Raw genomic sequence first — 13945 nt, 5'->3', positions numbered from 1 at the left:
GTGAACTCCTAATGAATCATATTACTGCATAAGCATGGTATATCTGAACCCATGCAAATTCCTCACAGCTTATGTTAGCATCACATGAAGCCAAACAAGTGTACACAACAATGATAAACCAATCAGAGGAATCATGATAATTATTTGCACTAAAATAAAAAATTAACTGAGGCATAACCTGAAATCAAGCCAAATAATTTTTATATTACGCTAAAATAGAAAAGCAACTAAGGATTCCCCGCCACAAAGGGGTTTTGCCACTGAAGACAAAGCTTTGTCTGCGGTCGTAGCGAGAAGATGAAGCTTGTTCTACTTTGGTGATGGAACTGATCGATCCTCTGCAATCGTTGCGAGAAGACAACTTCATCTAATTTGGCAATCGAGTCAATCGATCCTTCGCTTGCTTTGCAGTGTTCTGCGAACAAAGGAGTCAATCAAGGGAGGTGGGAGGAAAATGAGAAAGTTGAAGGTTACCTTCCTCACTGGTTGCGGGTAAGAGCAAACAGAAGGAGGAGGAAGAGAGTTTCGGGTCTCTGTATTCGTGATCCCACTATTGCATTTTCGTTTCACTTACATACAGAATGTATCACACGAGTTAGGTCATGAAGGCGATGACTTCAGCAAAACCGAGAGAGTAAGAGGAGAGGGAGATCGGGAGGAGGTACGAGAGAGGAGAGATGTGATGCCCTAGCCTACACCGATCCTCGACCGCAGTCGAGTGAAGGAGAGGGGCGCATTAGGAATTGACCTCGAACACAGATGGGAAGACGCGGGCCGCGGGGCCGATTTCGCAGCCCGCGGCTAATATAAACGTAAAACAGAGTTTTCAAATACGCCAAATAAATGTGTGAATCAATGTCGGGCTGGCATTTTCAAAATGCCAAATGCAATTCTAAGCTACACCAAACAGAGCTTAAGTTTACTTAAAACAAAGACTTCCTTGTCAATCAGGAAGGACGAAAATCAGACAAGCCTAAGTTTACTTAAAACAAAGACTTCCTTCTCAATCAGGAAGGACGAAAATCAGACAACTAAATTAGGAGTTTTCTATAATTAGGAGTTTCCTTATTTAAATTATTTCCAATATCTTTATTCTGATTTATTTCCCTTTTAGCTGAATATTTAGATTAGAAATATGTATTATTATGTTATCTAAAATAGATTATACTGAATATTTTGTACCATAAATATATTGTAAGATTATTATTTAATGGAATGAAAGCAAAGGGAAAAGGATGGAGCCTATTCAGGATTCAACCTATTTTTCTCAAAACTTTGACATGGTATCAGAGCCAAATTTTTGTCCTAACCACCGATAATCATTGGAGGACCGTTAAGACTCCCCGCCGGCCTTCTTGCGCGACGGGAAGGGAGGAATTATTTCTTCCATAGAGACCGTAGTATGTCGGCTGTTGGCATCCTCGTGCGCAGCATCATCGAACTTTGCCCATGCCCAGTGCTCCAGAGCACGCTTGCTAAACCTCGCCCGCGCAGGCTTGCAGGTGCTTGTCTTGGTCGTGATCTTAACCTTGTTTCCATTATCGTTGAACTTGTACTCAATCACCTTCTTCACGCCATTCTCATCGGGTCCAATTACCATCCTCGACATAAGAAAGAAATCCATGTCTTCAGCATCATTGTTGAGTTCTCTCCAGCGGACCTTGCTTGCGATGCTCGGCCTATGCCCACCACCATCTCCGACGAAGAAAACACTACACCCAAATCACCAAAGCAGGAAGTCGCTGACACAGAACTCGACAGCTGGAATGCAACAATGAAACCCAAAATCTCGATTTCGACACTCACAGCTTCAACATCTCGGCTTCAGCACTTTTGCCGTGAAGATCAGGGAACAAATCGTCCTCATCGTTGCACGAAGAATCAATAACATTTGGATAGTATAACAGGAAGCATATCGTACTTGTGGGCTATGATCGGTAGCATATGGATCAGGACGCGGATCCTACTTGCAGGCTATGATCTATAGCATTCGGATCGTGTAACTAGATCTTATTTGTGGGCTATGATCGGTAGCATTTGGATCAAAACGCGGATCCTACTTGTAGGCTATGATCGATAGCATCTGGATCGTATAACTGGATCCTATTTGTGGGCTATGATCGGTGGGCTATGATCGGTTATGATCGGTAGCATTTGGATTAGGACGCGGGGGATGTTAATTAGGAAGGACAAAAATCAGATAGCTAAATTTGGAGTTTTCTATAATTAGGAGCTACCTTATTTAAATTATTTTCAATATCTTTATTCTGATTTATTTTCCTTTTAGATGAATATTTAGATTAAGAATATTTATTATTTAGTTATCTAAAATAAATTATACAAAATATTTTTTTATCTAAAATATATTTTAAGATTATTATTTAATGGAATGAAAGCAAAGGGAAAAGGGTGGAGCCTATTCAGGATTCAACATATTTTTCTCAAAACTTTGACATTCCTTGCACAGAATCTTTCCAAAAACAAAAAAATGCCTTTCTTCGTCCGTGTGCAGCAGAAAAAAATTTCCTAATTGAAGGAATATTCCATCTAGGAGATTCCCTTGCCACAACAAATATGGAACATTGCTTTGTTCCTCCTTAGCTCCAGCGCTAAGCCACCCAACTGCCTCCAATACCAAATCACTTCGCCGGACTGATCACCGCGTCGCTGGATCTGCTGGATTTTCTTCTCCACCTGGACTGCCTGCTGCTCACTCTGTCTGAACCGTCGGCCGCCGCGAAACCACTGGAAACTACAGCAGTTGCCAAAAAACTCCGGCAATCTGAATTTGTTGCTGTCAAAGCCGAACCTCAAACCCAAATCACGAAGTAGAAGCTCTAATATCAATTGTTATACAAAAACAATACGGAAACATGGAAATTCAAACAACAACAATAAAAAACAATAGATTTACATGGTTCGATATTAAATCGAATCGCCTATGTCCACAGAGAGGGAGATTCTGCTAGCACTGGATGGGGGGAAACAAAACGGCTTGGGGCAATACTTCTCAACACCATACACCTCTTACATGAGCCTTATATACTTTATATAGATGAAGATTAAGTCATACAAGGAAAGACCCAAAAAAAATAATAAATCATATATAATATACCCATTAAATAAAAGCCATAAATACAACATATGTCACTTTATGTGCGCATGAAAATGTGTGTTCCATTATTTTTTGAAAGTTAAAATAGTGATATTTTTTATGTGATATGAATAATTTGTGTGGAATGAAGGTAAAAAAAAAACTTTAGGTGTTAGATATGCAATACATAAGAATTATGTTGTATGTATATAAATTTCCTTATAAAAAAATGATGCATTAATCAAGCAAAAGAAAGAATATTTACACATGATGACTTGTATGTTCTGTTAAATTTATATTCCTAAGAAATATTATAGAATGAAATTTCAAGCAAATCAAAGGGCTCATTGAAGGGAGAGTGAGTGAATACAGAAGATAACGAGCATTAGAAAAACACATAAGAACATGATACAGGAAAAACTGGTCAAATAAATCATAGCAGAATCTAATAAGTAGTTTAGAAGCCTTATGCATCCTAAGCTTTAGGATTAGTGGAAATGAATTTGGGAAATTTACATACAAACCACACAATTCTTATGAATTTATATATCTAACACGTAAAGTTTGATATCTACATTTTGTAATAACTTTGCATTAAAAACCTATGCATAAGAAAGTGGCTTATAAAAATCCAGCTTAATATAAACCATATTTAATCTCCCGTATTAAATAGGGGAACTTGTTGGCTTATAAAAAAAAAATTTCGCAGACCAAACAGACGTCACAAACTCTTTAGTTTAGGTGGTTAAGCCTACTAACAAATGATATGTTTATCCTAAAGGATAGTGTACTATTTGTGGTATCGTGCTCTACCATCTAGACATTCAAATATGTGAGGTCCATTCGGTCTCACTTTTCTAAATTAAAATATTATTACTTTCCAAAATTATAGTCATATATAAATTAAATTGAAACATTATTTTTCAAAGTTAAAATATTATTTTATAAAGTTATAATCACATATATAAACTAAACTAAATTAAATTCTAAATAAAGAATCCGTGACGTTTATTTCGGCAGCTTCAATGATAAAAACATAAAGGAAGATTTACATACATACCACTCAATTCCTACGTATTTGCATTTCTAACACCTAAACTTCAATTTTTACATACTCGCTGCCTTACCTATGCCTTAAAAGAGGTATTTCACTTTTTAAAAGTTAAGATGGAGGTGTTCTTTATGTCATATGAAGATTTGGGTGGTACAAATGTACAAAATAGGTGTCATATATGTAAATACATAGGAATTGAGTGGTATGCATGTAAATGCCGCAAAAATGAATGTGTCTTACCAAGCAATTAGAAAATTTGTAGGGCAAGTGAGACAGTACTGACGCATCAACTATTTTATATTTAATGATGGTTGTCAAAGATGTGGCTATCTCCAAAACAGTAAGATTTCACAGTTATCCTGCTAAATCTGTTATACTAAAAGAAAAAAATTGCAATTCCACCTGGTAGTACCTTTAAGTTGTTTAATTCAATCACAGTAGAATGAATAGTAATTATTCAAATTCAAGGGGCATTTTCAAAACGTGAGAGTTAAATAAATGAAGGGAATAAGAATTCAACAATTGATTATGGAAGATTTACATACATACCATTCAATTCCTATGTATTTACAGATCTACACCTAAACTTCAATTTATACATCCATACCACCTCACATATGCATGAAAATATATATTTCACCTTTTAAAATGGTAGATTTACGTTTCCTGAATGTAAAAATTAAAATATTGTCTTTAGATATGTATATACATAATTTGGCGGTATATATGTAAATGCCCCTAAAATTATTTCATTGAAGGCAAATTCTCCAATAAGGGTGTCTAATCCTGGTTTACTCATTAGAGCGAACACCACCAACTAAGAAAACCTAGAAAATCTATGAACATTTGAAGTCCTTTCAAAGTTTATAAAAATCATTTATTTCCTACTTGTAGTTCGCAGCTAACAAATATCAACACATGAATTGCTATTTCCCAATGTTTGAAATTATAGCTCCGGGTGCCTATATTTACCATCCACCAAGTCATAATTTTCGCACTAAACTGTCAAACTTTTATTTAGATTTCATTAGGAAAATATAAATACAGGTAACAACTAATAAACAATTAAAATTACAGGGATCATCAGTTGATAATTTTTAGAAAAAATCAGGTGAAGGACATCATTTTCTCATTAGATTTATATTTCACATGATAATTGTCAAATAACAGGTACTAGGACTTTATTCAGTTCATCAGCCTAACGAGACCATAGGGTCCTCAATGTAACACAAATAGAAAATTAAAATATTCTCTTTGAAAACTATGTAAAATTGGAATTTTAAAATTTGCTATATGATTACAAGTATAATAAAGTTGTTGACTTACAAAAAAAAAGGGGGTGTCAACCATAAACCTTTATTTACAGATTTGATGTTGATAATTTTATCTCGTCCAATGTAATGGTCTGCAAAACAAGAAAACGTGTAAAGGGTTAGTGAGGTTAGATAGAAAATATTTTTTTTCTCATAGTTGTGCGAATGTAAGAATAACATTGAAGTTCAAGCCTATGAACACACTGTATGATATGAAGTGCTTTGCACTAAAATTAAATTTGGATGCAAGTGTAAGAGTGTAAAAAATTCTATACTATAAAATATTGGTTTCATGATAAGCTTATTTAAATAATAATAATCACGAATAATGCATGATAATATATACTTAATATACCAAATAATTTATAGATAAAATTATGAAAATAGCAAAATAATTTAGAGTAATTATCTTTGGCTAACTTTCACTATGTTTTTAGTTATTTGATGCTCTAAAAATTTATCTAAATGGTCCATGACATCTAATCATAATGTAAACAATTTATCATATATTTATGAATTTAAATAGAAATTTTAATTTATTTTATTTTATGGAGGAGTTTTGCTTACTTTTGTACATAACCTTGTAAAACTTATTAATTTACCTTATGTCGTAAGTGTCAAATGACATGAAATTTACTAAGGTAGAATGGGCCACTCAATTCATCTAATTTCCTATTCCAGCATGTATGAAATAAATCATGAATGTTATGGAAAGGCATGATAATTTAGGGGCTAGCATTAAGGATATTTCATGGCATTATTTTATATGTCAGCATTTATTACTATAAATGACAAATCAAACATGATATGATATAAAATAACTTAATATACAAACGACTTATGATTTCTTGGAAAATAATCAATTCTTAAATTTATTTATGCCGTCTGCTAACGCTACATAGAACCGATGCATGATCATGTATGTTGATTTACCCATTGCGTAAAAGAATTTAAAATAGATTTTTTATTTTCTAATTAGCTTTATTCTTATCATTGTGTGTACATGTGCTAATTTTAGACAAGGGTAAATGTATCTCTAAAAATTAAACCTGTAGATTGAAATGATCTTATTAAGGAGATGCTGCTATGATATATTTTGGTCTACCTATTATATGTCTTATTGAAATAAGAGACGTATAATGAGATAATGTAGGAATATATATATATATATATATATATATATATATATATATATATATATTAGAGAGTTGATATACATAATGTGAGAGATTAACCCCGCTTTTCCTTTTATGTTTATATTAATGTATAGGAAGATTTACAGACATACCACTCAATTCCTATGTATGCACTTATCTAACACCTAAACTTTAATTTTGACATACATACTATCTTACCTATGCATGAAAATGTGTATTTCACATTTTAAAAGTTAAATGGTGGTATTTTTGACATAATATGAAAGATTCTGGTGCTATAAATGAATAAAAAGCTTGAATCTAAAATCGGGATGATCCCTGAAAAATTGAATAAAACAAGTGTGTGCTTTGACAAATATGCTAAATGCTTAAACTTAGGATAAGAAAATATTGTGCAAACAAAATATAAGATGAATATAAATTTTGCTTCATCTCGATAAAAGTGCAGTTATTTTAAACTTAATAAACTCTCTTTTAAAAATTTAAAATCATTAACACATATATATGCTCTCGAGCAAGCCACCATAATTATAGGGTAGGATTGTAAACCCCATTTTCAGATTTGATCCTCTACATCTAAAAAATCGAGAATTATTCAAGGCAAACATCCATCCATCACAAGTCAAAACAAGTTAATCATCAAACTGGAAGTCTAAAACTTAATTGCAAAACCCACAAAGTTACTTTGTTTCACGCCTACGTTAGGCCTTCAAAACCATTAAGAAATAAAATCTTATTTTAATTTTTTAAGCAATTTCTTGGTTTCAAGTCTATTAAGAACAATTAGAAGTTCTACTACATAGACACAATCCTCTACATATGGGAGTCGAGCCTACAAGCACTTTAATGCAAAAAAATGTTTAAATAAACTTAGCTATGCAAAGTTATGAACCCAATCTACAACCAAGAAAACAGAGTTTAACAAGATTTAATATAACATAACTTAAACATACACCTTAATGATGGTTGCGTTGATATCAAATATCAACCAGAATGGTTCCTAATTAACAAAACCAACAAATCCTACCGTAAATCATTTTGAGATTAAATTTAAAAATATATGAAAATTCTAAGAAACAAATTATTTAGTAAAATCTATTGCATGAAGCTAAGAGCAAATATTTGTTCTCTACAACAATTTATTAATGGTGAAAGCTCATGTCGGCGATAAAAAGGAGAAGGTGTTGGGGGTTGTTGTTGCCCGTAAGAAGCTGTCGGTCACCAGAATCAAAATCACGTCGCCCGCTTCAGAAGGACGTTTTAATTTACATATAGATTTAAGTTTCAAAAATCAAATATGAAAATCAAATTGACCCCATATTTTTCATAGTTTAAATGAAAAAGCGTTTTACCTCAAACCCTGTATCTATCACGAGGGCTAAACACAAGAGTGTTGTTATATAAGCTTTCTTATTGATGTTAATGGCATTATGTATGTATCACATGATTTGGATCCAGGATTTAAGATTATTTATGGCAATGGAATATTTAGAGAATTATTTCATAAATATTAATATAGATTTATTTTTGAAATTGAGTATGTTTTGTTGGAAATTTTCTCTCTGCCATGCCGAGTAATGGCCTACATTGTGTATCAAAACCAAGCGTGATAGAAACCGATATTAGAGAAACGGTTTAGACGTCTGGGGGAATTTTAGATTGAATTATCATTAGAGCTTTAGGTTGATTTCTTAGATTAGTGATAAGTAGTAATGTGAGAGATTAACCCCGCTTTTCCTTTTATGTTTATATTAATGTATAGGAAGATTTACAGACATACCACTCAATTCCTATGTATGCACTTATCTAACACCTAAACTTTAATTTTGACATACATACTATCTTACCTATGCATGAAAATGTGTATTTCACATTTTAAAAGTTAAATGGTGGTATTTTTGACATAATATGAAAGATTCTGGTGCTATAAATGAATAAAAAGCTTGAATCTAAAATCGGGATGATCCCTGAAAAATTGAATAAAACAAGTGTGTGCTTTGACAAATATGCTAAATGCTTAAACTTAGGATAAGAAAATATTGTGCAAACAAAATATAAGATGAATATAAATTTTGCTTCATCTCGATAAAAGTGCAGTTATTTTAAACTTAATAAACTCTCTTTTAAAAATTTAAAATCATTAACACATATATATGCTCTCGAGCAAGCCACCATAATTATAGGGTAGGATTGTAAACCCCATTTTCAGATTTGATCCTCTACATCTAAAAAATCGAGAATTATTCAAGGCAAACATCCATCCATCACAAGTCAAAACAAGTTAATCATCAAACTGGAAGTCTAAAACTTAATTGCAAAACCCACAAAGTTACTTTGTTTCACGCCTACGTTAGGCCTTCAAAACCATTAAGAAATAAAATCTTATTTTAATTTTTTAAGCAATTTCTTGGTTTCAAGTCTATTAAGAACAATTAGAAGTTCTACTACATAGACACAATCCTCTACATATGGGAGTCGAGCCTACAAGCACTTTAATGCAAAAAAATGTTTAAATAAACTTAGCTATGCAAAGTTATGAACCCAATCTACAACCAAGAAAACAGAGTTTAACAAGATTTAATATAACATAACTTAAACATACACCTTAATGATGGTTGCGTTGATATCAAATATCAACCAGAATGGTTCCTAATTAACAAAACCAACAAATCCTACCGTAAATCATTTTGAGATTAAATTTAAAAATATATGAAAATTCTAAGAAACAAATTATTTAGTAAAATCTATTGCATGAAGCTAAGAGCAAATATTTGTTCTCTACAACAATTTATTAATGGTGAAAGCTCATGTCGGCGATAAAAAGGAGAAGGTGTTGGGGGTTGTTGTTGCCCGTAAGAAGCTGTCGGTCACCAGAATCAAAATCACGTCGCCCGCTTCAGAAGGACGTTTTAATTTACATATAGATTTAAGTTTCAAAAATCAAATATGAAAATCAAATTGACCCCATATTTTTCATAGTTTAAATGAAAAAGCGTTTTACCTCAAACCCTGTATCTATCACGAGGGCTAAACACAAGAGTGTTGTTATATAAGCTTTCTTATTGATGTTAATGGCATTATGTATGTATCACATGATTTGGATCCAGGATTTAAGATTATTTATGGCAATGGAATATTTAGAGAATTATTTCATAAATATTAATATAGATTTATTTTTGAAATTGAGTATGTTTTGTTGGAAATTTTCTCTCTGCCATGCCGAGTAATGGCCTACATTGTGTATCAAAACCAAGCGTGATAGAAACCGATATTAGAGAAACGGTTTAGACGTCTGGGGGAATTTTAGATTGAATTATCATTAGAGCTTTAGGTTGATTTCTTAGATTAGTGATAAGTAGTAATGTGAGAGATTAACCCCGCTTTTCCTTTTATGTTTATATTAATGTATAGGAAGATTTACAGACATACCACTCAATTCCTATGTATGCACTTATCTAACACCTAAACTTTAATTTTGACATACATACTATCTTACCTATGCATGAAAATGTGTATTTCACATTTTAAAAGTTAAATGGTGGTATTTTTGACATAATATGAAAGATTCTGGTGCTATAAATGAATAAAAAGCTTGAATCTAAAATCGGGATGATCCCTGAAAAATTGAATAAAACAAGTGTGTGCTTTGACAAATATGCTAAATGCTTAAACTTAGGATAAGAAAATATTGTGCAAACAAAATATAAGATGAATATAAATTTTGCTTCATCTCGATAAAAGTGCAGTTATTTTAAACTTAATAAACTCTCTTTTAAAAATTTAAAATCATTAACACATATATATGCTCTCGAGCAAGCCACCATAATTATAGGGTAGGATTGTAAACCCCATTTTCAGATTTGATCCTCTACATCTAAAAAATCGAGAATTATTCAAGGCAAACATCCATCCATCACAAGTCAAAACAAGTTAATCATCAAACTGGAAGTCTAAAACTTAATTGCAAAACCCACAAAGTTACTTTGTTTCACGCCTACGTTAGGCCTTCAAAACCATTAAGAAATAAAATCTTATTTTAATTTTTTAAGCAATTTCTTGGTTTCAAGTCTATTAAGAACAATTAGAAGTTCTACTACATAGACACAATCCTCTACATATGGGAGTCGAGCCTACAAGCACTTTAATGCAAAAAAATGTTTAAATAAACTTAGCTATGCAAAGTTATGAACCCAATCTACAACCAAGAAAACAGAGTTTAACAAGATTTAATATAACATAACTTAAACATACACCTTAATGATGGTTGCGTTGATATCAAATATCAACCAGAATGGTTCCTAATTAACAAAACCAACAAATCCTACCGTAAATCATTTTGAGATTAAATTTAAAAATATATGAAAATTCTAAGAAACAAATTATTTAGTAAAATCTATTGCATGAAGCTAAGAGCAAATATTTGTTCTCTACAACAATTTATTAATGGTGAAAGCTCATGTCGGCGATAAAAAGGAGAAGGTGTTGGGGGTTGTTGTTGCCCGTAAGAAGCTGTCGGTCACCAGAATCAAAATCACGTCGCCCGCTTCAGAAGGACGTTTTAATTTACATATAGATTTAAGTTTCAAAAATCAAATATGAAAATCAAATTGACCCCATATTTTTCATAGTTTAAATGAAAAAGCGTTTTACCTCAAACCCTGTATCTATCACGAGGGCTAAACACAAGAGTGTTGTTATATAAGCTTTCTTATTGATGTTAATGGCATTATGTATGTATCACATGATTTGGATCCAGGATTTAAGATTATTTATGGCAATGGAATATTTAGAGAATTATTTCATAAATATTAATATAGATTTATTTTTGAAATTGAGTATGTTTTGTTGGAAATTTTCTCTCTGCCATGCCGAGTAATGGCCTACATTGTGTATCAAAACCAAGCGTGATAGAAACCGATATTAGAGAAACGGTTTAGACGTCTGGGGGAATTTTAGATTGAATTATCATTAGAGCTTTAGGTTGATTTCTTAGATTAGTGATAAGTAGTAATGTGAGAGATTAACCCCGCTTTTCCTTTTATGTTTATATTAATGTATAGGAAGATTTACAGACATACCACTCAATTCCTATGTATGCACTTATCTAACACCTAAACTTTAATTTTGACATACATACTATCTTACCTATGCATGAAAATGTGTATTTCACATTTTAAAAGTTAAATGGTGGTATTTTTGACATAATATGAAAGATTCTGGTGCTATAAATGAATAAAAAGCTTGAATCTAAAATCGGGATGATCCCTGAAAAATTGAATAAAACAAGTGTGTGCTTTGACAAATATGCTAAATGCTTAAACTTAGGATAAGAAAATATTGTGCAAACAAAATATAAGATGAATATAAATTTTGCTTCATCTCGATAAAAGTGCAGTTATTTTAAACTTAATAAACTCTCTTTTAAAAATTTAAAATCATTAACACATATATATGCTCTCGAGCAAGCCACCATAATTATAGGGTAGGATTGTAAACCCCATTTTCAGATTTGATCCTCTACATCTAAAAAATCGAGAATTATTCAAGGCAAACATCCATCCATCACAAGTCAAAACAAGTTAATCATCAAACTGGAAGTCTAAAACTTAATTGCAAAACCCACAAAGTTACTTTGTTTCACGCCTACGTTAGGCCTTCAAAACCATTAAGAAATAAAATCTTATTTTAATTTTTTAAGCAATTTCTTGGTTTCAAGTCTATTAAGAACAATTAGAAGTTCTACTACATAGACACAATCCTCTACATATGGGAGTCGAGCCTACAAGCACTTTAATGCAAAAAAATGTTTAAATAAACTTAGCTATGCAAAGTTATGAACCCAATCTACAACCAAGAAAACAGAGTTTAACAAGATTTAATATAACATAACTTAAACATACACCTTAATGATGGTTGCGTTGATATCAAATATCAACCAGAATGGTTCCTAATTAACAAAACCAACAAATCCTACCGTAAATCATTTTGAGATTAAATTTAAAAATATATGAAAATTCTAAGAAACAAATTATTTAGTAAAATCTATTGCATGAAGCTAAGAGCAAATATTTGTTCTCTACAACAATTTATTAATGGTGAAAGCTCATGTCGGCGATAAAAAGGAGAAGGTGTTGGGGGTTGTTGTTGCCCGTAAGAAGCTGTCGGTCACCAGAATCAAAATCACGTCGCCCGCTTCAGAAGGACGTTTTAATTTACATATAGATTTAAGTTTCAAAAATCAAATATGAAAATCAAATTGACCCCATATTTTTCATAGTTTAAATGAAAAAGCGTTTTACCTCAAACCCTGTATCTATCACGAGGGCTAAACACAAGAGTGTTGTTATATAAGCTTTCTTATTGATGTTAATGGCATTATGTATGTATCACATGATTTGGATCCAGGATTTAAGATTATTTATGGCAATGGAATATTTAGAGAATTATTTCATAAATATTAATATAGATTTATTTTTGAAATTGAGTATGTTTTGTTGGAAATTTTCTCTCTGCCATGCCGAGTAATGGCCTACATTGTGTATCAAAACCAAGCGTGATAGAAACCGATATTAGAGAAACGGTTTAGACGTCTGGGGGAATTTTAGATTGAATTATCATTAGAGCTTTAGGTTGATTTCTTAGATTAGTGATAAGTAGTAATGTGAGAGATTAACCCCGCTTTTCCTTTTATGTTTATATTAATGTATAGGAAGATTTACAGACATACCACTCAATTCCTATGTATGCACTTATCTAACACCTAAGAATAGGGTTTATTTTTTTAAGCTGGGTTTGGAGAAGCTTCCTATAAGGGCAAGCCTCTATAGTTAATAACATCTTGAATGACTGAAGTTACTTAAGAATACTCTCGATAAAATCAGAAAAAATTATCTTCAAAGACTTTAAAAGGATAGGACTTTTCAACGAAATCAGACAAAGAGATGTGCAAAAGAGAATGGTTCAAACTTGGAACATTTATTACAGAATCCAAATGAAGAAGAACTAGGGGATGCCACAGATCCAGAGGAGATCCTCGGTGACTTCCTAATCTATTTTATGGTTTGGCTTCAGTTTCGAGGAAAAATATTCAAGTGTTTATCATGTCAATTTTATTTAATTAGGGCTTACATTTGTGTGAAACGATTATACAAATAGCCTGGAAGGTGTGAGGATTTAGGTCGTAACGAACGATAACATCAGAATCCTAAAACGAGTTAGGGCTTAGATCGTATAGCAGAGTTATACAGATGCATAACGAAAAGGTTGAGGATTTATGTTGCGCTAGGCGAACAACCTCGAAATCCTATGGATTGTTGTTTTAATTGAA

At 32.2% G+C, this 13945-nt stretch overlaps 1 protein-coding gene across 1 annotated transcript in view; it reads right to left on the bottom strand.

Moving 5' to 3' along the window:
• Window positions 1–5304: 5304 nt before the first annotated feature.
• Window positions 5305–13945, bottom strand: part of LOC110023061 (ferredoxin-thioredoxin reductase catalytic chain, chloroplastic) — a gene marked incomplete at its 5' end in the record, with an annotated part of 50252 nt that continues 41611 nt past the window's right edge. The window contains 1 exon segment of the mRNA XM_020722276.1: window positions 5305–5553. Within this exon segment, the coding sequence (XP_020577935.1) occupies window positions 5509–5553 (45 nt within the window).

This window comes from Phalaenopsis equestris, unplaced genomic scaffold (genome assembly GCF_001263595.1).
Source record: "Phalaenopsis equestris unplaced genomic scaffold, ASM126359v1 Scaffold000208, whole genome shotgun sequence".
NCBI lineage: Eukaryota > Viridiplantae > Streptophyta > Magnoliopsida > Asparagales > Orchidaceae > Phalaenopsis > Phalaenopsis equestris.
Note: the sequence above shows the minus strand (reverse complement) of the source record. Positions and strands in the feature narration are given on the sequence as shown.